Below are 27,428 nucleotides of genomic sequence, written 5' to 3'. Positions count from 1 at the left end.
TTAAGTTTCCTCTTTTAGATGCAGTTTCAGCTTCATCTGCAAGACCTTCAATGAACTTTACTTTGTCTTGTTTTATCCTCTGTCGCACAGACTTGTTAGCCTCCCTATACCGCTTTGGATTTCTGAGCTCTAGCATGTCTAGCATGTCTAGTGCGGTTATTGTTGATTGCTGCTTTCTTTTCCCTCCTTTCCTCCACTTTCTTCAGGGTATCCTTTGTGATCCACTCCTTGTGGTTTTATTTTACAGGACCTAATACTTCCTTACACGTCTTCGTGTAGGTCTCCTTGATTCCTTTCCATGTCCCTTCAACTGTTTTCTCCTCTAATGTATCCTGGAGTACTTCAAATCTATTGGAAAGGTTGATCTTGAATTCTTTGAGTTTCACTGCCTCCTTTAACAAAGTAGTATTGTATCTTTGGCGTTTTGCGTTCTGTCCTGCATAGTCCCTCCTAAGTTTTAACCTTACTTGTGATACAAGGAGATGATGGTCTGAAGCCACATCTCCTCCCCTCCTTGTTCGAACATCTTGCAAAGAACTACGGAACTTCTTGATTACACATACATGGTCTATTTGATTCTCAGTTGCCAAATCTGGTGAAACCCAAGTAGCTTTGTGTATGCGCTTATGTTGGAAAAAGCTCCCTCCAATAACAAACTTATTTGCAGCACAGAAATTCGCAAACCTTTCCCCATTGTCATTCATCTCTCCCAAACCTTGTTTGCCCATGACTTCTTCAAAACCGGTGTTGTCACATCCAATCTTGGCATTGAAATCCCCCATCAGAATTGTAATGTTTGTAATTGTAATGTAACGATCGGAGCGGCGTAAAGAAAAATATGCGATGCTTTGGAGCGGATTTCTCTCTTCTTTTTTCTCGATAAGAAGAAAATGCTATGCCTTGGAGCGGCTTTCTTTGTTCTTTTTCTCAACAAGGCAAAAATGCTATGCCTTGGAACGGAAATTTGAGTGTAAAAATGGGGGTCCCCTCCGCGGCACATACCCACTATGCATTATGTACCGAGTGCCCCCCCCCCCCCCCCCGGTTCCCTGTAAGCTCTGGCAAGTTCTGCATGAGCTACAGGATAGTCATTTTGATTTTGATTCCTGGAAAATGAGAAGTGCCTATGACTTTAAAATCACTGAATGGTGTCATTATAAAAAGTAAAGTTGTTCCACCTTCACTACACGCTAAAAAGACGAGATGTTTGTCAATATGTAAATACGAGGAATGAAAATAACAATTGTAAACAATTAGCACGAAATTTTGATATTTCTACGTGTAGTCTTTTAATTCATTCTCATTTTCTTTTCATTATTCAAGCACGAATTCTAACACAATCAATTGACTAATTCTCCGTTGGGCGGTGCAAATAAAAGCATGCAAATGCAAATAACATATTATACCATAAAACAACATGAATATTAAAATAATAAATGATATTCATATCATTCAAACTTGAAATACATGTTGCAAAAAACGCACAATTACTCACAAGCTCTCAATTTCCAGCATGGGTGCAGTCCTCCACCCTAAGCTAAAATAAGTTACAAAAATGCATCCTTTGTTCCTGTTTGCACCGGAAAGGCTGTAAGATGTCATTTTGTCAATTTTGTTTTAGGATGCGTGATATTTTTCTTTAAAAATTTTAGAGCAGATCTACATCTTATCTTGAGACTACTACTCAGCAACTTAAACATTGCTGAAATGGTGCAGCAAATAATAGTGCCAAAAATTTTAGGGTGCAAACTTTGACACCACAAATTGTCAACTCTGCACAAATTGTCGCCTCATTTAGGCAACAATCTGTAGAGGAGGGGACTCCACAAATTGTCGCCCCATTTCATTTAAAACAAAATAGGTCATGTAGAGTTGCAAATGCAATTAGACCATTTGGCTATATTAGACGAATTGGTCATAAGATCAAATGAGAATTAGACCAAGTATATATTAGACCAATTGCAACCAGCCAGATATTCTTCAGCCAAGCCTTGGGCTTGAGACAAGGACTTTTGAGCAATGCTATTTCCAGTAGCTTTACTTATTACCTACAATTATCTAGAAAATCAAGATATTAATATTCGTGGTGATGATTATCATTCGAATCCAAATTCAAGTCCAGATCCGGACATTTTTTCCTCGTAGAGTTTATCAAATCGATGATTTTGATCTTCTGTGAAGTAATTCTTCCAATCTCCAACCATACCTGCGAAACATGAGAAAAACGGATTCCTAAATAATATTTTCAGATTAATGTCGATTACATAGTGGTGGAGAAAAGCAAATTTTAGTGGAATTTTATGACAAGAATAACTCACCCGAATGTGTCACTAGTGCTTAACAAAAGCCCCTCGTATTTTTAGACCAAAAAGGTGAAAGGCTTCCCCAGACGTGTCCCATCAGCGACGTGAGCGTCCCTGGTCCCATGCAGTTCGATATCACTATTAAAGGTACCCGGCGGCCGAGGCTGTACATTCATGACATTAGTACACTAACCTGAAGTTTATTGAGTGAACAGAAAATTTGACTCACTAAAAATACATAATTCTTCAATAATTGATCCTGCGTGTACAAGAAAGTCGAATCGGGTGTAAAGCCACCAATAGCACACTCTCCCCCTCCTTCGTCTTTCGATAGTGCCATATAACTTCTTTATCAAAAATTGTACTGCATCTTATTTAACTGGACCTTTTTTTAGTTGTGGTGATAAATAATTTTATGTGAAGAATGAAGCTGTCTAAATGTAACTATATTTACTATCTTTCTAAACAGAAGCTAGGGGATCATGGCCACATGCCCTACTATACTTCTACAACCTACGACTGAAACCCGTCGCTGCCTATGGAAAATTCTTCTATAGGAATGTGCACGTAAAAAAATCCAAGTAAAATCATTATGTTATGAGCAAAATAAAATAACAAATACGTCACGTGATAGGATATAAATCTGATATTTCATATCTGACCAGAGAATGGTATCGTAGCCAGCTCATTTTAAAAATAAATCGCCATTTATGAAGATAACTATCGTGACTATGACGGAATCAAATTTATCAAATGAAACAGTAAAATAGCCCCATTCTACCGCCGGTCAAACAATAGTTCCAAAGTCATTGATATATCTTCCCAATTAGGGCAAACGAAGCTCAGTAGTTACCATTTGTAGAATCAGTGTTAGATTTGCAATTATGATTCATGCAATTTTCTCAATTAATATCAGATTGAAAAAAAAAATCGAATGGGTTGGGTCGAACGAATATTTGTAACCCTCCTGTTGTATTTAGCCTCATGGAACCACTAGCATACCTAAGGGGGGGGGGCAGGGAGGCATACTGCCACCCCCTGACGTGTCATAAGTGACAACCCATGCAGGGGACGAGTCCCAACTGATCCAGGGGACGTGCCCCCCCCCTTGAGAAGCAAAATTATAATTTGTGTAAAAAGGCAATGAAAACAGACGTGTGCCCCCTCTTTTAAACTTGAAGATCTTTTTTTTTTGCTTGTCAATTTTTTTCCTGGTACGAAATCCTGTAATTGTGGTTGAAAATGAAGACTTTTTGGGGGCTTGTCAAATTCTTTCGCGGACGAAATATCCTTCAACATATTTGCCCTCCTTTTGGAAAATCCTGGGTACGCCGCTGCATGGAACCATATTTTGGGGGTTTTTTTTAGGATTCGTGATTCTCTCTGAAAATTTTGAATCGTCTGATCTCCGTGCTTGATCAATATCTGTATCATCATTATGAAAACCATGATATTAACATGATTGATGCATGGATATGTCAAATGCGAGTCCAGATCTGGACATTTTTTTTCTTGGTAAAGTTGATCAAATCGACGATTTTGATTTTCTGTGAAGTATTTTTTCCAATCGCCAACCTTACCTGCAATAAATAAAAAAAATGAAATAAAAAATTGAATAAAATAATGAAATTGTATTCGTCTACAAAAGGGGCAATTTCTTTGATAAAACCCTATCAATAAACATGATAAAGAACCATTTATTTGCTATTTTCTATGAGAAAATCTATCTAGAAAGAATTATCATCTCCCAAATTATTTGTTTTTGTTAATACGCCTGAATTAAACAAATTATTTTTCATATTTGAAGAATAGTTCCCCCAAATTCGCCGATTAACCTCCCCTTTAAATAAAACTGCCCCCTAAGTTACCTTTTCGCATGAATGACTTCTCCTTTGTGAGGTCCACAAGCTTGTTGAAAGCGACATCTGGGTTCATGCTCTCATTACTCTTCATGAACTTGAAACTTGATGCTTCGACGATACGGTCAATGATGTCGTTTGGTAAAGATTTCCCCATGAACTCGGCGATCTGAATCACGGCTTTCCTCGGGTCCTTTAAGTGAATATAAATAGCATGAACATGTCTGTACCTATTCAATAATTATATCATGATCAAATAAACTAGTATTTTCTGTATTTTCATTCGATTCTAAAAAAAAATCCCGCAACCTAGTATTTCTTACACTATTTTATGGATTATTTTACCATTCAGTTTGATCTTTCTTTAAATATGGTTGATTTAGCAATGAGAAGGTAACTGGAATTGGGGCACAAGCAATTATTTATACATGTATAACGATTACGACGTATATGAAAAAAAATGAGATTTGAGAATTTATAGTAACAATAATACCTTGTTTTTCTCAGAAAATATGCTGTTTCGATAATTGTAGGTAATAAATGAACACCATTGAGGGTTATTGGTCATTAATTTACTTTAAATGAGAGCTACAGGCTGAAAGTGGTATGAATTAAAACATATAAAATACAATCACAAAACCAAAACACTCAAACGTATTAAAATCGGACCTGGAGTGACAAATTTATATGACATTTGAATATCAACATTTCTTTGGAACTTCGTCCACAGATTGATGAAGAATTACGTACTTGTTTCATGTCTTCATACTTGAGAAAGAGAACATTGGGATGATTCCTGAGCTTCCACCAGTAAAGCGTGTGCTCGAACCAAGAACCGTAAAAAGCTGTAAAAGTTTGGAACATGATGATATAAGAACGCAAACAATGATGAATGAGAAATTGTACTTTCAAGACCCCACCAAGTATCACAACCGTTGGGAGTAATTAAATTATGTTCATTCCACCCCCGGCCAATAAAGAATGATGTATTTTTAATGGCCTTTAATAGTATTTAATGGCTTTTAAGGACAATACTGTCAAAGCCTTCATAAATATAGAGAAAAGGACCTTCTTTTTTTATTTGATGGCATATTTTACATTTTCTCATAATTTCCCCCATCTCTCATCGTGACGTCAGGATTTCTGTACACTGCATAGTGTCATGATGATGAAAGTAGGAAACTTGTAATGTTTATTGTACTGCATTCTTACTGAATACTATTTTACTGGTTTTATTATTTTTTTGTATTATTATATTCGTAATTGTAAATCAATATTGCTTTCATGAAGTGGGTGTCGACGAGTAATCCTTACACCGGTAGTAGCCTAGAGATCCTGTTGATGATTGATGGTTACCATTGCAATTTAAGTTTATTTTACGAGGTCAATGAACCTTTGGTAAGGAGTAAGAGTTACCTCTATCTGCGATGAACTCCTCAAAGAATTCATGCCACGTATACGTCGGAAGTGGCTTGACCAGTTGACAGAAATGATAGCCAGAAACAGCCGTATCCTTTGGGTTCCTAGCCATGTACAGCACCTTCGCTGGAGGATTATCTTTGAGTCCGTCAGGGAGCCATCTTGGGACCACGTGTGTTTTTAGTATCCGAGGTGTATTGGTTGGCATAGCGTCTGCCATTTCAACACCTGTCGGTCCAGACATTATCTCTTCCTTGTCTTTGTACTAAAATATAGCATTTATGTAAAAAATGAATAAATTAATAAAACTTTTAATGCAGACAATCCATGAGTTTATTCTTTAAATTTTTAACGAAAATTCACGATCCTTGTCTTGTGATCGATCATGGCATGATGTGACAGAAACAATTCTGTTAACTTTTCATTCTTACCGCGGTCATGTCCGGTAAAGTGCAAATTTCCAAGAAAGGAACCATCGTGATGATATGCTTCCCTTCGAAGAATGAGAGATCCCCTTCAAGCCTTACCAACATTGCAATCTGCTGGAGCCACGTAGTTCCTGTTCACATGAAAATGAAACATTACATCCGACTTGATTGGCTGATACATTGCTAGGTTGATGGACCGAATAAATCAAACGTATATCGATGACTTACACATTATTAGTATTTTCAATAACTGGAACACAATCATCGGTTACCCATTTGGGCTAGGGCCAGGGTCGTCGGTAAAGGGGGGAGTGGTATGACCCCCACCCCCTCGAATAATTTGGATATCGTCGGTAAATCACGCTAAGGTCGGGAAAAATGAAAAAAAAGGCCGAGTGGAAAAATGGAAGAAAGAGGAAAAAAGGGGAAAGGAGAGAAATACAAAAAGATAGAAAGAAAAAATATTGAAAGAAAAGAAAGGGAGGGGCAAAGAGACAGACGAAAACAAAATGAAAATAAAACGAAAACAAAAGGAAGGAGAAAAATCAGAGAGAGAAGGGGATGGGGTAAACCAGGGACCCGTCTTACAAAGAGTTGCGATTGATCCGATCAATCACAACTATGGATGGCCAGCAACGTCAACATCTAAAATGTATCTTTTTCAAAATATTTCGTATATATATTCATTCATTGTTTTCCTGAAAATTTAGTGCGTTTCTTTTTGTTTGCAAAGGAATTTGTGCAAATTTTCTGAACAAAATGTTATCACGTTGGTTGATTTCAATACAGTTGATGAGGTTGATTGGATCAATCGCAACTCTTTGTAAGACGGGGCCCAGGTTTTGATTAGGTGAAGATGCGGAATCTGAGATGTTGGAAAAATGAAAAAAAAAATGTCTGTTAGGCAAGCGCAGAGCTGCTGGACTGACGCATCGAGAAAACGACAAACTGTCTGCTTCATAATTTTTTTTTGCTCGGTCTTTGAGTTCCGTTCTGTCTGTTGATAAATTTCAAATTGCATACTGTTAAATTGTTGTTTTTTGGTCGCAATGCGAACGAGGGGAGCTCTCTCTCATGTCTGTACTGATTAGAATGTCCCGGTTTAAGGTCTTCTAGTAAGTCTCAAAAGATTTCAGCTCGGGCATCACGCTGCCTCGCATTATTTTTTTATTAAGATACGCAGCTTGTTTAATTACAGATGCCGAATCTAAATTTGTTCTACACATAAAAATGTATTAAAATGTTTATTTTTTGTTTTAATGTCAAAAGTTATCAGCTCGCGCTTCTCTACCGACAGTGATTATAATGTGCCAGCTTAAGGTCAAAATCTCAATTCTTTCTCAGCTCGCGCTTCGCACTTGCATTATGTTTATTAAGATACACAACTTGTGCAATTACAGCTGCGGAGTCTGATTTTTTTTCTTTTTATAAAACGTGTAAAATGTTTAGTTTTCAAGTCAAAATATTAAGTTTTCAATTCGGTCGCTCACATTATCTGATTATGTTTATTAAGATCCACAGCTTGTTCAATTACAGATGCGGATTCTAAGTCTGTTCTCGAAATAAAAACGTGCAAAAATGTTAAGTTCTTAAGTCAAAATAACAAAAATCTTAAGCTCGCGCTTCGCATGATTTATTGACACCCTTCTTTTTTGAATGACAAAACTACAATTTATGTGCGATATTAAGTCTAAATCTAAAAAAAAAAAAATAAAAAAATAAAATCTGCTCGCGCTTCGCGCTCGCATTATGTTTATTGAGATACAGAACTTGTTAAGTTACAGATTCAGAATCTGATTTTTTCCTTTTCATAAAAACGTGTCAAAATGTTTAGCTTTCAAGTCATAATGTCAACAGTTTTCAGTTCGCGCGCGCTCGCATTATGTTTATTAAGATCCACAACTTTTTCCATTACAGATGCCGATTCTGAGACTGTTCTCTATATAAAAGCGTGTAAATGTTATGCGACAGGATTATTCACTCCCTTCATACCCACGGTCGCCATTATGCGACAGGATTCTTCACTCCCTTCATACCCACGGTCGACATTATGCGACAGGATTCTAGACTCCCTTCAAACCCATGGTCGCCATTATGCGACAAGATTCTACACTCCCTTCAAACCCACGGTCACCATTATGCGACAGGATTCTAGACTCCCTTCTGAGAGTGAGACTGAGACATGTAATCGGTCTCCTTTCCTCCTAACATTGGACGCTACGCTGTGTAAATATGTACATCAGACAGTTATTTCAGTTAAAAAAAAAGAAATCTTCAATGATTACTGTACGAATAAGGGTAATTCACAAATAATTTTATTTCCTGGTAGAGGACATAAAGTCTTATTTTTGAAAATGCACAATCATCTTTGATATGTCGATAAAGAGGTAATAGCGCCATCTAAACTTAAGTCGTGGCCCTCAGAAAGTCAGAATTACCACCAGTGACCCACTGATGTATGATACTTTTTTTCTTGCAACTAGACAAATAAAGCCCTTAGAAACTCCCAAATGCGTCCTACTGATTGGTCGAAATCAGTATTTTGGTCGATGGGAAGAAAAGTTACCTCTAACCTTTAATAGAACTTGAGACAGATGAGATTTACTAACCTACTTTGGGATAACTGATGATATACACATCGTCCGGACGAACTTTGAATCGTTTTGTCTGCTCGATGCCTTTCTTTGGAATGTAGTATACCATGACAACATTCTCGTATTCGTGGCAGAGTTTGGCGGCATGCGCCGGGGACTTGGCGAGGAGGGCCGACATCTCCCCGGTCCAACACTCAACAGCATCTACAAAAAATAATTAAATGGGTTGTTGCAATTAACATCAGAGGGCTGTAAATATTAATTTACAACGTGGCATAGGCTTGAATATGCATTTTTATAGTTTATCATGAAGTATATTACATGACTATTATTCTATGATAAATGTCACAATATTGTGAGTTTCGTTTTTTTTTTCTCATATGTAAAGTAAAGAATGCAAATTTAGTGATTAATCACCAAATAAAATGGCCTATCAAGATCATCGTGGCATGTCCATTTTGCTCTGTAGACTGGCTGTGAACCAATCAGAATTGCTCTCTCAAATTAGCGATTAATCGCTAATATAACCTTTGTGTTACGAGGGCTTCGTGACATAGACATAGTATTTTCTAAAGCAGAATTATGTGACTTATTTATGCTCAACCTAGTATATGTGTTATGACAAGCAATTTTTTTTTACTCTCTTTTTTGTCTCTCCTGCGTAGCGGAGTGAGACATCGGTATCACTTTTTCCGGCGTCGGCGGCGTCGTCGTCGTCAACAATTGTGTTGTACATCCAATAACTTTCTATAGCTTCGAAGTGGGATCACCAAATTAATATCAGAGGTCAATCTCCTGAAGGCACATGTCATGTTCGAAGATGAGTCGAATTTGAATAAGGGCAAAGTCAAAGGTCAATGAACTTTCCATGACTGGCACTGAATTGTACACACAATAACTTTCTATAGGTTCGAGGTGAGATCGCCAAATTCATAACTATAGGTCCATCTCTTGAAGGTGCAGGTCAAATTCAAATGTGAGCCGAATTGAATAAGGTCAAAGGTCAATGAACTTTACATGACTGGCACTGTGCTGTGCTGTGCTGTACACACAATAACTTTCTATATCTTCGAGGTAGGATTGCCAAATTCATACAAGAGGTCCATCTTTTGAAGGAGCAGGTCAAGTTTGAATGTGAGTTGAATTTGATTAAGGTCAAAGGTCAAAAACTTTCCATGACTGGCACTGTGCTCTGTTGTACACATAATAACTTTTTATATCTTCGATGTAGGATTGCCAAATTCATACAAGAGGTCCATCTCTTGAAGGTGCAGGTCAAGTTCGAATGTGAGTTGAATTTGATTAAGGCCAAAGGTCAATGAACTTTCACACTACTTTGTTCCTCTAATGATATGAACTTTATAATTTTATACTTTTTAACACTAAAATTTTACTTCAGAACTCAGTACTCTCTATACCTGAACTCTCTATACCTGAACTAGATTTTGTATTTTACTTGTTTATTCTTTAAAAACTGTTGTTGTTATTTATTTAATGAGCTATAGTTCTTGGCACCATTTATAATATTCACACAAATTTGCCAATGGTACAATAGAAAAGCTGTCAAAGTTTCCTAAATGTTACCCTTCAGATTTGCTGTATGTGGATGATCTGTTAATACTTGTAGACTGTACAAAACAAATTGAGAAAAGTTATGCCCCCACCATCATCCAACATAATGCTAAAGATTGGCATTTCATTACACCTTAATAATTAATTTAATTTTTCAATTTTACTCACATTATTATCAATTACATTCTTTTTCACTAACAATCATTTCCTTACTTGCATGGAAATAATTATAGCTTCATATTATTAACAGCATTCTTAGTGTTATCTGATTTTCTAGGGATAAAGTAGGCCATTAATGCATATATTTATTTATTTATTTATTTCCGTTTTATTTCAGCAGGGTAGCCCTTTCAGTTACAAAACTGCTCTACCATGGGGCCCTGCACAATTAAAAAGACAAGAACATATAAATAACAATTTACACACACAAAAAAAACGTAAAACTAAATACTTAACTATATACAAATATTTACTCAAGCAAAATGACATTAAATTAAAATTTAAAAACTTAATCACATACAAGCAGAGTTTTTACATTAAGTTTAAATTAAATAAAAATAACACAACTATAATATTTACATTAAATCAAAGTTAACACTGCTTTTTTTTAAATTTGGAGTTTTATGTATATATATAAAAACTGTCAGAACCACAATTCACCCCCTAAACTGCTGACAGCCTCAGAAGTCATATAGCATAGTGTTGACATGCAGTCTCTTCATGACTGCAATATATATGCAGGTGAGACAACGCTTGGCGTTGGCCTTGTCCTAACCCCTACCCGAATTCACCATCCCTCCCTGCAGTGCTGAGAGTGCGACAAAAGGCTGTCTGCTTAGATTTTAGAAAACAAAATTACTTTCAGTGTACTTTGGACTGCCGAATCTTTACACTCATGCCATGCATGGCTGATATTACATGAGAAAATAACATCATTCATATTTTCGGCTGGTAGGGTTATTGTGACTGAAAACGAAAAATAAAACCAAAAAAAATGTGCAAGAATGAATAAGCATTTTCCGCTAACAAGCGCGTGTCATATTTTAATGTGAGGATGGATCAAATGAACTACTACAAATTTATAAGGGAACTAATTTCATAAATATACATATATTTCACCTCGTAATTTTGTGTGACTATCATTATCATCCAGGTTGCTAGATTTAATATTGAAATTGAAAATAGCACGTATCCAATTTGTACAATAGCAATATGTTGTGAATTTTTGCCCTAATTAAAAATACAGAGATACGACCGGAGGTACAATCTCATACGACCGGAGATACAATCTCTAAGCCAGTTATAATCCATACAACACTTGCCATACAATGGTTTGATTTATTTATTTTTTTTTTTTTTTATTGTAAATCTTTATCCAGAGTAGCCTGTTCAGATTTATACAAACAAATATGTAAAATTACACAATATATACAATTAAAACTTTCATTAAAAATCGCTGGTCTTCCAGAGGGCTCTGCATTAAAACAAAAAACATATAATTCATGACATAAAGAAAACATAAGTAAAGAAGACATATATACACAAGATTCAGAATGAGAAAGTGCATAGTACGATAGGAAGAAATAGATAGAGAGGGAGAAAGGGGGCAGAGGCAAACAGAGAGAGAGAGAGGCAGAGAGGTGAGGTGAGAGGGAAGAAAAATGTGAGAGAGAGAGAGAGAGAGAGAGAGGGGGTAGACAGAGTTCAGGAGCAAAGAAAATTATGTAACATTTGACCAGTCAAGCATATTCTTATGAATAGCATAAGATAGCATAGGATAAAAACCAAATTGAGGAAGTGACCATACATTTCTAATAAAACATAATGGGCTGTAAGTAGGAGATGTTACAGGTAATATTATTCTATCATGCTTTATCATGTTCTATCATGCTCTATCATGCTCTGTTTGTTTCAGGGTTGTATTACCACAGCAGTAGCACGTAGAAATATATTTGATAATAACCATGGGCTGCGACCCCGGGATTGGGGACTAGTTTCAATTTTGTAGAGTAGCTAACCTATAGGAGTTGCCCCCTCCCCCCCCCCCCCCCCATGAAGACTGGCCACGAATATGCCGCGCGTGGAACTAACTGGTCGCCTAGCTCGAACATGATTTTCTCCAGTTCAAGATCGAAGTATACATAACCTTTGCACCGACAACAAACATACTTTACAAGCTCACTACGGTCATATTTATCATGGTTGATCATGTGACTGATCCCCCCCCCCCCCTCTCTCTGTAATTAACATTTTTTATCAACAATTTATGGCTGTGATTAGATTTCATTCTTAATTCTTGATGATGCCATCAATATTCTATCTGAATATAGGTATTTTTAAGTCAAAACTGAAGGTAGCAAAAGTTATTCGCCGTGGAAAGGTTATTTACGTCTAAAACTTAAGATAATGATTCGCTAAAACTTTTAACATTCTGAGTAGTATTTGTGGTCCTGAAGAAGATGCGTTTGTAGCTAAATAATTACTGCGAGCGCGAAGCGCAAGCATGATTCTTTTTAAAATTTGTTTTGGGCCTGAAAATGGACAGGTTAAGAACTGTTTGCAGTTACCCATAAATACAAAACTTAATTCTACAATCAAATAATGCGAGCGCAAAGCGCGAGCTGAAAATTTTTGTCAAGAACTTAGAAATTCCAGGCACTTTTTGTAATCATCAACAAGATTGGAGTAAAAAAAATGACGTTTAGACCTAAAAATTGGACAATCCGTTAATGATTCGAAAATCATGAAAAGGATTGGTAATTGCGGATCTTCCAACTTTGATAATGCGATGTGGATTGTGGGCGTTCTAAATATAATCCTTTTATTATTAAAATTAATAATGCTAGCGCGAAGCACGAGCTAGAAAAATGATATTCCGCTCTGAGGAAGGGTCAATTAATGCACTATTTCAAGCACTGTGTATGGAAATTTTGAAGTGGATATGAATCGCAATGAATGGTGCGAGCGCAAGCTGATATATTTTAGCTAGAACAGGGATATTTTAAGGGCATAATGTAATCATATGAAATTGATGACTATCTCCCTATTTCTCTCCCTAAGCTTGTCGATATTCCATTCTGAAAAGGTGACAATTTGATTATTAGGAATTCATGGATATGTTGTTATCTCGTTTATTTATCTAATAAGCCCGATGATAGCGCAAAATGTGTTGATATCAAGGTCTGGAAACTGGACATATTAAGCACTTTTGTAAATATGAAAAGGATGCATGGGTTAAGATTTTTTTAACAAAAATGATGCGAGCGCAAATCTCTAGCCGATTTTTTTTCATCAACTTCCATGGAAAGTGGGTTTTAAGTCGTTTGTTAGAATTGATATGGAGGTATACACAACTCACGTGGATCCGCCAATGAAAAAAAGTGGTTTTTTTTTCTTGTATATTCTTTGGCAGAAAATGATGCATATATGATGAGATTCCTGCGTAAATTTAGGGCTTACCTTTAAAAAAGTTGCAATGATAGAGGGAATCATTTCCCAATATTCAAACATGCTAAATTTTGTGTTATTTGCAGATGACACGTGTGTCTCTATGTCTGGTAGTAATATCAATTTTCTGTTTAAAGATATGATTTTACAGCTTAACAAGATCAACGAGTGGATGTCGATCAATAATTTAATTGTGAATACAACAAAAACCAATTATATGTTGTTTAGTACATGCAAGCAGAAGATAGATTGAAATTAGACTATTGGACTTAATAACTTTTAAATTACTCAACTTCACAGTACAAACTTTTAGGTATTTATGTGGATGACAACCTATCTTGGGACTTTCATACTAAATAGGCCTGTAATATGATTGCAAAAAAAATTGGGGGTAATAGCCAAACTTAAATTTTTGCCTATTTCAGTTCTTTATCATGCTTTTTATCTCATTTACCTTGACAACTAAATAAAGTATACAGAAAATCTTTATTTTACGCTAGAAATGTCATCAAAATCGGATGTGAAATAAGAAAGTTATGACATTTTAAAGTTTCGTTCATTTTTCACAAAACGGGTATATACACAACTCAGCGATATGCAAATGAAGAGTTGATGTCCCTCGCTCACATGTTTTATACTGTGTGAATGATACAATACTTCATTTTGTCATGTTTTGTACAGATTTAACAATAAGGACCAACTTGACTTAACCACAAACTGATTAAAAAATGATTGTAATTCCACATGATCAGGGAGGAAGAAAATTTCGTTTCACGTGACAATTATGGGGGAACATATTATTATTTTTCATATTATAAAATACAAAAAAATAGTGAGTGGATGACGTCATCAATCTGTTAATTTGTATATCGACCAGGATGTGCATATAACTGTTTTATTAAATTAAGTGAATCTTTAAATGTCATAACTTTCAATAAAATGATAAATGATATTCATATCATTCAAACTTCAAATACATGTTGAAAAAATGCACAATTACTCATTAGCTCTCAATTTCTATCATGGATGCAGTTCTCCACTAAGCTAAAATAAGTTACAAAATTGCACCTTTGTTCCTGTTTCCACCGGAAAGGCTGTAACATGTTATTTTGTCAACTCTATTTTAGGATGCATGATATTTTCCTTTAAAAATGTAGAGCGGATCTACATCTTATTTTGAGACTACTACTCTGCACCTTAAACATTGCTGAAATGGTGCAGCAATAAAAGTGCCAACAACTTTTGGGATGCAACGTACCGCACGTAGAATCTTCGTCCACTGATGCAAAATTGTATCCACAGTGTCAAGGTAAAAATAGCATATTAGTTCAAAATACTTGCTATCAAAGAATTAATGATAATAATAACAATAATAATAGGCATTTATATAGCGCCATCTATCTAGAAATATTCTATTCCGAGGCTCACAAAAAAGAAAGAATGAGAAAGTTTGGATGAGTGTCAAAGTGCCAATAACTAATACTGTTAGAAAAAATAAGATTTCAGTTTGGATTTAAAGGTCTCCAGTGATTGCATAATTCTTAAATTTAATGGCAAATTATTCCAGAGAGAAGGTGCTGAGGCAGAGAAAGCTCGTGCACCATATGCTACACGTGTCTTGGGAGTCTTAAGAAGTTGGGTGTGATGATCTCAGGCTTCTAGCTGGTGCATAAGGCGTGACAAGGTCTTGTAGATATTTTTTTTTTCAATCTTTTCAATTTAAAGCGCATATTATTATTATTATTATTATAAGTATTTTGAACTAATATGCTTTTTTTACCACACTGTGGGTACAATTTTTCATCAGTGGACGAAGATTCTACGTGCGGTACGTTGCATCCCAAAATTTTCAATTCAATCTATATGCGTCAAAATAATGCAGGAATTTGTAGTGCAATATCTTTATGAAATCCTGAAGATACTGCTTGCCTTCTGTGCATGATTACCAATATCTCCCATTACAAATCAAAGTTATTGGAAGATCATTCGCATCTGTCGACCAAAAGGGTATATTTTCTTTTAATAGAAATATTTGAATCGTCATCATTTGGCGTCATCAGTGATGTTGTATTCATACAGGATTCCCATTAGGCGATTTCAATATTGAGGAAGATTGGCATGGTGTTGAAATAAAAATAGCACAGCCAAAACTACACCATTCTTGAAATTAAGTTGATGCTTAATGTCCAGGGCTATCTATGGTTCAAAATGTGTAATATTTATACACCCGATTTCGGTGTTGGGGTTTGAATCAGCATCCCAGTTCACGTTTGAAATTCAACGAAAGCGAAAACATAAACACCGAACTTGATATCATCCAAAGTTGCGTTTAAATTTGCGATGTTTAACCTTGTGTAACCTAATGTAATCATTGTGAAATGCAAGATATTAACGATGGTCATGCAAAAGTAAACTCAAGTCCAGACCCGGCCATCTTTTCTTGGTAGAGTTGATCAAAGCGGCGATTTTGTTCTCCTGTGAAGTAATTCTTCCAATCTCCAACCATACCTGTAAAGCATGATATCGAAAATGTCATAAATGCAATATGAGCTAGGTCAACTACAAACTGCTCGAGAGCAAACTAGTCGTTGGAACCATCACCAACAAAACTTTTCGTAGGATTTCATAAGTTTTCAGAACTAGGGTAGCCACCATTGATATATGACTTTTTTTATTATCATAATTAACATAATGAGTAGTAGTATATCATCATAATAATTTTTAACATTGTTATTATTACTATTATTATTATTATTGTCATTATTATTATTATTGTTTTATTATCATTATAACCGGTATTAATGAATTACCTTTTCGCATGAATGTTTTCTCCTTGGTGAGGTCCAAGCTTTTCTTAAGAACTTCGTCTGGGTTCGCACTCGTGTTATTCTTCATGAAACTGAAACTTGACGCATCGACGATACGGTCAATGATGTCGTCTGGTAAAGATTTCCCCATGAACTCGGCGATCTGAATCACGGCTTTCCTGGGATCCTGCCATTAAAATATAATTATATATATATATGCGCATAAAAGCATCCTTTCAGTCATTGTCAATTATTAGTTCATCTTCCACTGATCACATCTACTTCTTTCAGTCATAACCCCATGTTTATTGATTTGGAAAAAAAGACGACAACCTAATCTGTTATTTCTGAGAAAAGAATGCGGTCGCTGCAAAATAATTCTGATTGTTCTATTTACACTAATAATTGATCATGGTTTAATTGAAAGTGTGTAAGAGGGAGTTTATTTGGGCGTTATTATTAATGCATCAATAATTATTAGGCCATGCGAGTATCAATGATTTGTGACAATCGTCACCAAAGAAATCAACTCCAGACCGGTAACGGTTCGTTATTTATCAATGGTTTAGTCAGTTTGTAGTCAGTTTCGGTGGTGTAATGTTAGCGTAATATTTGAACATTGTTGATTCCAAGAAAGGTAAGAATTGATTTGACGCTAGTCTAAATAATGCCAGTTAAATATCATTGTCATGATTGTGAAGGATGTTTAAGTCCATTTGATACTGGTCTGTGACGACATAGATAGATCTTTGAATAGTGACGTACATGTTTCATGTCTTCATACTTGAGAAAGAGAACGTTGGGATGATTCCGTAGGTTCCACCAATAGAGAATGTGCTCAAACCAAGAACCGTAAATAACTGTAAATTTGAAAACATCGCGAAGCATTATGATCGAATAAAGGCAGAATTAATGAGCCATGTCTCTCTAATCCTTACCCTGCCCATCACAACAATTAACAGATTTAGGCATCCATTCATACATGTAGTATTGCGCCGTCTAAATATTGACAAAAATACATGAAAAGAGGGACAAAATTTGAGAAAGGTAACATTTCAAAATATAAATTAAAGAATCCCTTTTCTCAATATAGGTTGCGGCTACCATGATTCCCAATATCATAATCTGCAAGGTCGCGACTCTCGAAAATGACAAGAGAAATAATCAAAAGCCTAGTTAAAGACGATTGATGGAACATGTAGTTTTTGCATTAGATTTAATTATATGAAGCAGACATAGCTTTCCCGATGGGGTCATCTGTGACGAACAGTGTTTCAATTCATATTTTAATTTCAACTGAGCGATGTTAATATGTCGTAAAGTACAAAAAGGAGTTGATTGAAAAAATAATATAATCACATGAAAATCAAGACAATCAAATACTACAAAAACAAGGACTATAAAGAACGATCAAAGAAACAAAACAGTCTGATAATTATGTAGACCGAATTTGGAGGGATTGCTGAAAGCCGGAGACGCTTATCATGGGTAAACCAAGGGAAAAACAAATAAAAACAAATGAATAACTAAATGAATTACAATATGAGAGAAACGAAGGAAATGAAACAAGTGTCGGGAGAATATAGGGAAGACAATATTTAACAATGTGCACACAATTATGAGCTTTGTCTTTATGCCTTGATACTGACAATCTTGTACATGATTTGAGTTCAACTAGAATATTGTTCCATCCATCATTTCGATCTAATGAAAAAAAAATAGTAGTTCGGTTTACCTTTATCTGGGATAAATACTCTAAAGAATTCATCCACAGTACACTTCGGAAGGGGCTATATGCATAACAATGTTTTTATTCAAAGATATGGGAAAGGATTGGAGAATGAGGCAATTGAGATATGAATGATAAAAAGAACAGTAACATTTGAAAGTATGGATAGCAAAACGTTCCCTTTTATCGATAGTGGTTGTTACCATGGTTACGTTACCCTCATCTTCCGAGTGATAAAAGAATGGAAAGAAAGTGAAAATATTTAATATCAAGAAGATAAAGAATTGTAGCTTTTTAAATTAATTCGAAATATGACGAAAAGTCTCAAACTAATTAGGAGTAAGGTTTACCTCTGTCTGAAATAAACTCTTCGAAGAATTCATCCCAAGTATACTTTGGAAGTGCCTTGACTAGATGGCAGAAGTGATAGTAAGAAACTGCTGTATCCTTCGGGTTCTAGCAATGTACAGCACCTTTGCTTGAGGATCATCTTTGAGTCCGTCAGGGAGCCATCTTGGGACCACGTGTGGTTTTCAATATCCGAGGTGTATCGGGAGCATATAGTCAGCCAGCTGTTCAGCACCAGTCGGTGCGCTAATTATCTCTTCCTTGTCCTTGTACTAAAAGACAAACACTTTGTAACAGAACTCAGTATATTTTCCTTAAAAGTGAAAAGGAACAATCAATTATTACATAATACATTCCAAAGTCCACGCAAAGATCTAGATCAAAATCAATTATACTTTGTAATATGCATATGCATAATGCATTTGTCTATTTTTCGTAATCTATTATGACCTTAGATATAATTTTTGTTGATATCTTTCCTTATCAGAAAGGACGCTTCTGAACGGTAAATGAATAACAACGTCATAATGTTGTGGGTTCAGCATCGGGAGGTGTTTGTTTCGCAGCGCCCGGTCTCTGAAGTAGGGCTCATGTGCCAGAATCGTACTTGTTGGGGAGTTGACGCATCCGCTACATCACGGAGGGAAATAAATGTCTGCGATGCGTTGTACGGGGACAGGTCCGAGTTTGCTTGCGAAAGTTATAGGTGATAACAGATTATCTTGCCGTGATATTTACAGTATTTTATTATCATATTTTAGTAGCTAAGTTTGAATATTAATATGTATTTTGCATCGTATTATTGTAACTTATATGTTTTTATATCCTTGTTAAATCAGGACATTGATGTAAAACAGCAATTAAGCTGATCTTTTTAACCTGTATGAATATTTTCTAATAAATTAATAAATGTAAAACTAAAATGGTTCACGTCCCGGGATCACGCACATTCCGAGCAATTTAAGGAATATACTCTATATAAATAGAGAAAGAAAGAAATAAACTTAATCACACTCGTCAAAGGCTCTGGGCCCCGTTGCATAAAATTGTCCATTATGGTAACTTAGCTATCCAATGGCTTCTTTTTTATTATTATTATCATTTGTTTGGCGTCACGTGTGCCTAGCTGGGAGGCGAAAAGCGAGCAGAATCACTATGACCCGCAGGTCTCTCCTCCCGATATAACTAATTGGGGGGAATGCAGGTGGACCACTACACCGGGGTTACCCCCTACTCTTATACGAATAGTGCAGTGGGTTCTTAACGTGCAAAGGTGGTGACTCTCCTCTACACGGGGCCTCCATTTAACGTCCTATCCGAGGGACGGAGTGTTTTCCATTGTAACATAGCCTGCATCTATGTTACAATGGAAAACACTCGTCCCTCGGATAGGACGTTAAATGAATCCTTGATGTTTATTGCCTAATTAGCATTGTTACCATGGTAGTTACCAGTGGATGGCAAAGTTACCATAGTAGTAGTAGCTTTTATGCAACGGGCCCCTGATCGCCCTTTGTCTTCATTCGTTAAACTTCAATTGTATCCAGTCTGTTTTTTATTCGGCCTTGAACCAACGACACCTGAAGGTATGTTGAATTTATCGTGAATCAACGTTGAATTTATTTTCAATTTTCAAATGTGTGAAATTACTCTAATCTCTGTTAAGATTTTAGGCATGTAGATATATACATTCCTATGTGTAAAGGATTACTTATATAGTCGATCTGTGGCCGTTTTTGTTATAACTTCCAAGTAAGGTGTAATGTTACGCCATGAAATGTATTTCTAGTGCTGCAGTCATTAAAACAAAATAATAAATTTGTCGAATAAGCTATCGGAATGAATAAAATATCCGATGAATACTAAAGCTGAAAATGTAAAGAAACAGTAGATTCTAACCAATGATTTATTACTTTGACCAGGAAGGGGTCACGTACATATTCACCAAATCTTTGGTTATTCATTTAAATGAGTGTGATTTTATTAAGGTGTATAAATCCTAAACGATTGAAAATCCCTCACAGAATGGAGTAACAGGTAACCTTGTGTACAGGTTCCACTGGCAAATCTGTGATCAGTGTGATTCTAAGAATTTCCCTACAATAATGAAAAAGGTGGAACTAAATATTACTGACAACGGTTTAAAAGTGAACGCTGTCTTACCCCCATCTTGTCCTCTAAAGTGCATATCTCCAAGTATGGAACCATCGTAATGATGTGCTTTCCTTCGAAGAATGAGAGATCCCCTTCAAGCTGTACCAACATCGCAATCTGCTGGAGCCAGGTAGTTCCTGTTGACAAGAAAATAAAAATTGTGCCCAAGTTCATTAATATGTCGATTACTTGAATAATTAAGAATTATATCGATCAATAGCTCAATTCGGGGGCATCAAGAGTGACTCTTATTGTTACTCATTATTTCTACCAACATATTGTTAAAGTTATGCATTGTTTTAATCATACAATTTTTGTTTTCAATTTCGGAAACACATCTAACATGTCTAACTTAGTTTCGCATAATGAAGACCAAGGGCTTGAAGGGAGCAGGAAGTTATATTTCCAACTCCATGAAGGGATTGTAGAATCATGTTTCCAAATGGCGACCATGGACCTGAAGGAAGTGTAGAATCCTGTCGCATAATGGCGACCATGGGTTTGAAGGAAGTGTGGAATCCTGTCGCATAATGGCGACCATGGACCTGAAGGGAGTGTAGAATCCTGTCGCATAATGGTTAGCATGGACCTGAAGGGAGTGTAGAATCCTGTCGCATAATGGCGACCATGGGTTTGAAGGAGTGTAGAATCCTGTCGCATAATGGCGACCATGGGTTTGAAGGGAGTGTAGAATCCTGTTGCATAATGGTGACCATGGGTTTGAAGGGAGTGTAGAATCCTGCCGCATAATGGTGACCATGGGTTTGAAGGGAGTGTAGAATCATGTCGCATTAACACCATGGGGCCTACAAGGGGGTTCGGAGTCTTCGTCATAAAGATGAAAATGAGCCTGAACAGACTTTTGCACTTCTAAATTTTACCCGGGGGGACCAGTCAAATGTATTGCTGTACACATGTATGCGTGACCAAATTATTCCAAAACCCCCTTAACAAGTTTTTCGCGGGCTTTATTAACACATTTTGGCCCCTAAACAAGCTGTCACCAGAATATGACTCCGGTGAAAAAGCTTGGGGGGGAACATACCCTAAGCACGTTTGGCTAGTCTTAAAAAAAGAGAATTTTTTTGGATAAAATATCCTAAATACGTTTTACACCGCGATCGACCATTGACCAGTCTTTCAAAACTACCATTTTTTTCAAAAATCGGTGCTCTTGATACCCTTACACTGCAAGAACTTCGGTGTTGATTTAGCACCAGCCCGGAATCTATATATGTCCACACCAGAGGAGTATTGAAACAACACCAGTTTGGAATTAAACCAATGCTGTTTTAATATTAATTGGTGTTGTATAAACGCCTATCTGGTGTTAGACCAAAAGAAAACTGGTGTTGTTTAACATTTCTCTGGTTTGGACATAGATTCCGGGCTGGTGTTAAATCAACATCAGAGTTTTTGCAGTGTACCGAGTGCACGCGCGGCCCGTGTCCAAAACTGAAAAAAAATGCCCCCCCCGGGAAATTTTACTAACCTGCTTTAAGGTAACTGATGACGTACACATCATCCGGACGAAGTTTGAATCGTTTCGTCTGATCGATGCCTTTCTTTGTGATGTAATATAACATGGCCACATTCTCGTATTCGTAGCAGACTTTGGCGACATGGGCCGGGGACTTGGCGAGGAGGGCCGACATCTCCCCGGTCCAACATTCTACAGCATCTGGAATAGAAAACAATATGTATGTGACTATGTGTTAATGTAATAAACGTGGATCGAGAGCATAGTCCATCAACACCAAAGTTTTATTTTTAAGTGTGTTACAGGCTCGGGTGTAACCACTGACACACTTTGAAAAATGTCAAACTTAGAGGCTTGTTAATGTAAATGGACAAAAAAAAGATATATCTGTGGTTTATCGTGATGTTATGGTATTATAGGATCATCTCTAACTAGTTATCCTTTAAAAACTGAGTTACGTTTTCGCTCATAAGCCGATGTAAATCATCTGTTCATTAGGACAAACGAGATATGGTTATAGGTCTATGAATTTTTACTTTTCTCTTCAAATTTGATTGTTCTTGACAATTGTTTTCTCGACAATACAACTTCTTTTGAGATATATATTATTTTGAGAATATGTATTATTTTGAGATATATGTATTTATTATACACTTTGAGATATTGTATTATACAGCACACATAACACAATATGTCTACATACTTTAAAAAAATGGTTGTAATAAAAATCTGCGTAAACTTAATTGATTTTAATAGCTATTGGACAGTGGCGTAGCTACGGGGGGGGCCTGGGGGCACGTGCCCCCCCCCGAGATTTGGTGTGCCCCCCAGGTGCCCCCCCCCCCAGAAAAAATTGGCAGAGCAAAAAAAAAAAAAAGAAAAAGGGAGAAAGAAGAAAGAATAAGAAAAAGAAGAAGAAAGACAGAAGAAAAAAGAAGAGGAGGAAGACGATGAATGAAATAATGTGAGGGGGAAGACTTGCAATTACAAAAAAATATTTTCATGTTACTATATAGAATTTTTTGCTGGCGCTTCGCGCCATAATTGCCTATTCGATGGGATTCATATCTTGCTCAATAGGCTGATGTGGAGCAAGTTTTGAAGTCAATATGCAAAACATATTTTAGCTCGGACATCGAGCTTTCATTATTTTTTTTCATTTACAAATTAAGTGCTCTGTAAATGTCCGTTTTATGGTCTACATATCAGCATTTTAAGCTCACGCTGCGTGGTCACATTGTTTGATTTGCCAAGTTTATATTGTCTACGTGTATTCCATAATGTTCCATTAAACAAATGTATTCAGAATGCCCAGATTTTAGGTCTAAATATAAAACATGCGCGATAGCCTGCATGTTCTTTATATATCCAGTTTTACATCAGAATATCAATAATTGTCTGCTCACGCTTCACGATCGCATTATTAATGATACCCAACTGACTATATCCTTACTTATGACTTACAAAATATGAATAGAGTGTCCCACTTTTAGGTCTAAAATCTCAATTTTCTTCGCATCAATTGTTTAGTTACATACCTATCCCATTAATTAATACAAAAAGTGCTTAGAATGACCTTTTTTAGGTCGGAATGTCAAAAAAATTTGCTCGCGCTTCGCGCTCGCATTATTGAAATATATACCGTCTTCGTGGGTAACTGTAAGCAGTCCTTAACAGGTCCCTTTTCGATAATGCTAGAACAGTTGATAAAAATTTCTGTTCGCGCTTGGGGTACATACGAATCTTGTTCAGGATCACACATAACATTGCCCAGAAAATTAAATTTTCAGAAAAAAAATACATTAAAGTAAAAAAAAAATCACTCGCGCTTCGCGCTCGCACTTTTTATAAGGCTTATGAGATTATTTTATGTTTATTTTGTTTATAAGAATAAAAGTAAGAAGTGACTGATATAGGTGAAGATAATTTCTGGCCTGGTCCCCTATTGGCGAAAGTCGGATCCGCCCTTGTGGACACATAGACACACACCGGAAAATGGCCGTGCCCCCCCCCCTGAAAAAGCAAGGACCCCCCAGTGCCCCCTCGGGAAAAAAATCCTAGCTACGCCACTGCTATTGGATGATCCTAATTAAAAATTACCGATGTAAAACATTTTTTTTTAAAGATATATATATATTTAGTAAATTAAGCCATTATGTCTTTTACATTTTCAGATACCTGAAGAAGGCCCAACTAAATGGCCGAAAGCTTGTACTAATAAAAGTTGAAGAAATCCAGGGTCCGTCTCTAGCTTCAATGCTTTGTGAGCTTCTTCGCCAATATATATATATATATATATATAGTTTGGCGATTCTTTGTAAGTCGCACTGTGATCGAATGCATATAGTACCCGGGGAACATAAACTTGAGTTGGTAACGGAACCCGATAACTCGATTGGAATTACATTTTTTTATTCTTTTATTGAGTGTTACCTTCTACTATGCTGGTAGGCAGAGGTGGCGAATTTGTATTCCGATAGGGGGAAGGTTTTGAATTTCTTGTGGAGGCATGAGAGAGTGAAACCGAATAGAGAAAAACGAATGTTTTCCTGCAATGTTATTTGATCTATCGCTACATTCACATTTTTACAGTCAAACCCGCTCTATCGAAAACCTGTATATAATGTAGAAAGACTACCTCTCTATAAAGATAATAATTTGGGTTTCACTTTAATCAGTGACGAGATGAGCAAAAGAGTGTGAGGCACTGCATAACGTATGGGGCAAAAAAAAAGGTCCGACAGCGAAGCGAGAGAGTAAAAATATTTCACTTTTTCCTTTGCTATTTATTTTTTTCTCCCTTTTTGTCGTGCAACTTTTCTTCTTCTTCTTCTTTTTTGTTTTTGTTTTGGGGGGGGGGTAAGCCCTTTTTGCATTTATACACTTGTTTGCACCCTATGGTTGCAGGTTTTTATAGTTCTCAGGTGCAGAACAATTTGTATTCAATAGGGTACCACGTGAACCTTTTCTAAACATGCTAAAGGGTATAACACTAGACCCTTTTAAGGGTGGAGCTGTAGATTGATGTACCCCTACAAGCATGGATCCTACTATCCATGCTATAAGTGAACGAAGTTTCTAAGGATGCATCAAACTGCCCAAAAGGGGCTTTCATTGTGATATTTGAATGATGCTGAATAAAATCTATTTTTCTTAGCGTGTACCTTATATATCAGGGGCCGCAGAAGCGGTTTTGGAAAAAAGTGTGGGGGTACAAAAACGTAAAAATTACCATAGGATTGTGATTTTTTGCATGGTCAGCCCCCACCTTTGGCTCAGCCCCCCCCTCTTTGAAAACCGTTCCGCGGCCCCTGTATATAGGGCTCATCCAGAACTATCGTTTATTTAGGTCGCCTAACAACTTTACTCGTGTCTCTCTCTAGTAGCAATATACGACCTATTGATATTTTTACCCCCCCCCCCCCCCCTCAAAAATGGTCGGCAAATGTGAGCGGGAGGGAAAACAAAACGAAATAAAGAGAACACTATGGGTAGCATAAAACAAATTAAAGCTTATAATAATAATTTTAAAAATAATAACATACAAAATTTATAAAGCGCTATATACGAAAGTTTCAAAGCGCTAAGAAAGAAAGGGGGAGAATACAAGATATATCAGAAAAAGAACAACAAAGAAAGTGAAAGTAAAATCACCTTTACGAAAAATTAATCCATCTCACGAGTCAACAACTATAACAAGAAGCTCAAAATGGAGGACCTAGAATGGGCGCCGCCATCAGCACTCAACCTCACCCCTCCCTACTTTGAGAAGTTGGAAAGGGGCCAACTTGTAGCTCTGCCCAGGAGCACTTTTCCTAGATACTCCAAGGTTAATACGTTGCGTTATCATCACCGGTAGACCTAATAATCATGATAATGTTTGATATATGACTAAACCGTAACAACATTCAATAAGCAATCATTGAATTTCCCATGGCCCTGGGAAGCGGGATTGCTGAAGCACCCCCAAGATTTTCTTTGGTGTGTATTATTCTTCATAGGCAGCACCCCCTGGAATTCTGGAAGGTGTGACAAAATGGAGGACCAGTTTGACCTCCATTTTGTCACACCTACCAGAATTCCAGGGGGTGCTGCCTATGACCAGTTTGAATTCCATTTGTTGTGGAAACCATTGTTTTTTTTTTTTGGGGGGGGGGGGCTTTTTAAATCTACCTCAGCACCCCCGTAAAAGATATCGTTCCCAGGGCCCTGCAGTCACAAGTGCGTAACCGACTCATGACCGATCAAATCTATTATGACGTGATTAACAATGACATACCAGCGCTCAATTTGGAGTGTGATGTTGGTGTGACCTTTTGGATCCGGCAATTTTCAAAAAGGGGGGGCACATTTTTCGGAGGAAAATCTGACAAGCCAAAAAAAAAGTTTTCAGTCAAAAATTTGCATCATTTTGTCCCACTTTAAATTTGATAAGCAAAAAAAAAAAAAAATAGGGGGGTCCTCACCTGTGTAGATGACATATTCACAATACAAATACTTTCTATGACTCTCAAAAGGGGGGCATGGGCTGGATGTGCCCCCCCCCCCCCCGATCCGCAAATGTTGAACACAATTGCCTGGAGTTCAAGATCAAAGCATATTTGCACTTTGCTATGTTTTCTCCGACGAGAAATATACAATACCGTAATGTTTACATGCTATATACGGTGTATTAAGGCAACAATTATCAAAATGTTTACCTTTTCTTTCAGCCATATCTCTGAAAAAGCAGCATCCAGCCTGCACTCTGGTAGCGGTCCGCACAGATTCAAATGCAGCTATAAGGGTTGGGATCTTTTGAGCCTTCTAAGATTTTATCCAAGCACAAAATTACAGAACACGAATGAAAAAGTGATCCATATATCCGTTTGATACCATCATTTACCAAAGGGACCATCACATTTTCATTTCCTCCCAGTGCCAGCATCTTTGAGAAACGATTTCTCAGCTAGGAACCGATTGGATTATGAATTATAATGAGAAAATGAATTTTCCGTGAAATATGAATCTGACTGTTTGTCATATGGATCTTTCCAAATCGAAGCTCAGGGAGAGATCGCCCAAACCATCACCGACATGATATACTTACAATTTTTTTCTTAGCGTCTGAAAGCTAACATTATTCTTCGTCTAAACTTTCCTATGTGATAAATTTGACTATAATAAAGAAAATGATGAACGATAAACCGGCTTCATTGCATACTCAAACAACTATAAAGACTATTGTGGGCATGGGTGTCGATCGGTATTCTTGGTTGGGGGGATGATTGACACAAATGTTCTTGTGG

The 27,428-nt window shown here is 36.7% G+C and overlaps 1 protein-coding gene and 1 pseudogene across 1 annotated transcript; both read right to left on the bottom strand.

Moving 5' to 3' along the window:
• Positions 1 to 2,096: 2,096 nt before the first annotated feature.
• LOC121426680 (sulfotransferase 1C2A-like) lies at positions 2,097 to 10,380 on the bottom strand. Its single transcript, XM_041623054.1, has 7 exons — positions 10,359 to 10,380; positions 8,619 to 8,807; positions 6,013 to 6,140; positions 5,579 to 5,846; positions 4,913 to 5,007; positions 4,172 to 4,355; positions 2,097 to 2,206 (listed from the first exon to the last, which is right to left on the bottom strand). Exons 1-7 carry the CDS (start codon positions 10,378 to 10,380, stop codon positions 2,097 to 2,099), a joined length of 996 nt encoding a protein of 331 aa, XP_041478988.1.
• Positions 10,381 to 15,490: 5,110 nt separating this feature from the next.
• Positions 15,491 to 27,040, bottom strand: LOC121426429 (annotated as a pseudogene).
• Between the last annotated feature and the right edge of the window lie 388 nt (positions 27,041 to 27,428).

Source organism: Lytechinus variegatus, chromosome 13, assembly GCF_018143015.1.
Source record: "Lytechinus variegatus isolate NC3 chromosome 13, Lvar_3.0, whole genome shotgun sequence".
Classification (NCBI taxonomy): Eukaryota; Metazoa; Echinodermata; class Echinoidea; order Temnopleuroida; family Toxopneustidae; genus Lytechinus; species Lytechinus variegatus.
Note: the sequence above shows the minus strand (reverse complement) of the source record. Positions and strands in the feature narration are given on the sequence as shown.

Excerpts from the sequence above, each read along its gene's own strand:
- LOC121426680 (XM_041623054.1), bottom strand. The coding sequence starts at position 10,380 with ATGATTGTTAGTGAAAAAGAAT. Across the intron at positions 6,141-8,618 it reads CATCAGTTATCCCAAAGTAG|GAACTACGTGGCTCCAGCAG; the intron begins GTTAGTAAATCT and ends TCATGTGAACAG. Across the intron at positions 5,847-6,012 it reads CTTTACCGGACATGACCGCG|TACAAAGACAAGGAAGAGAT; the intron begins GTAAGAATGAAA and ends GCTATATTTTAG.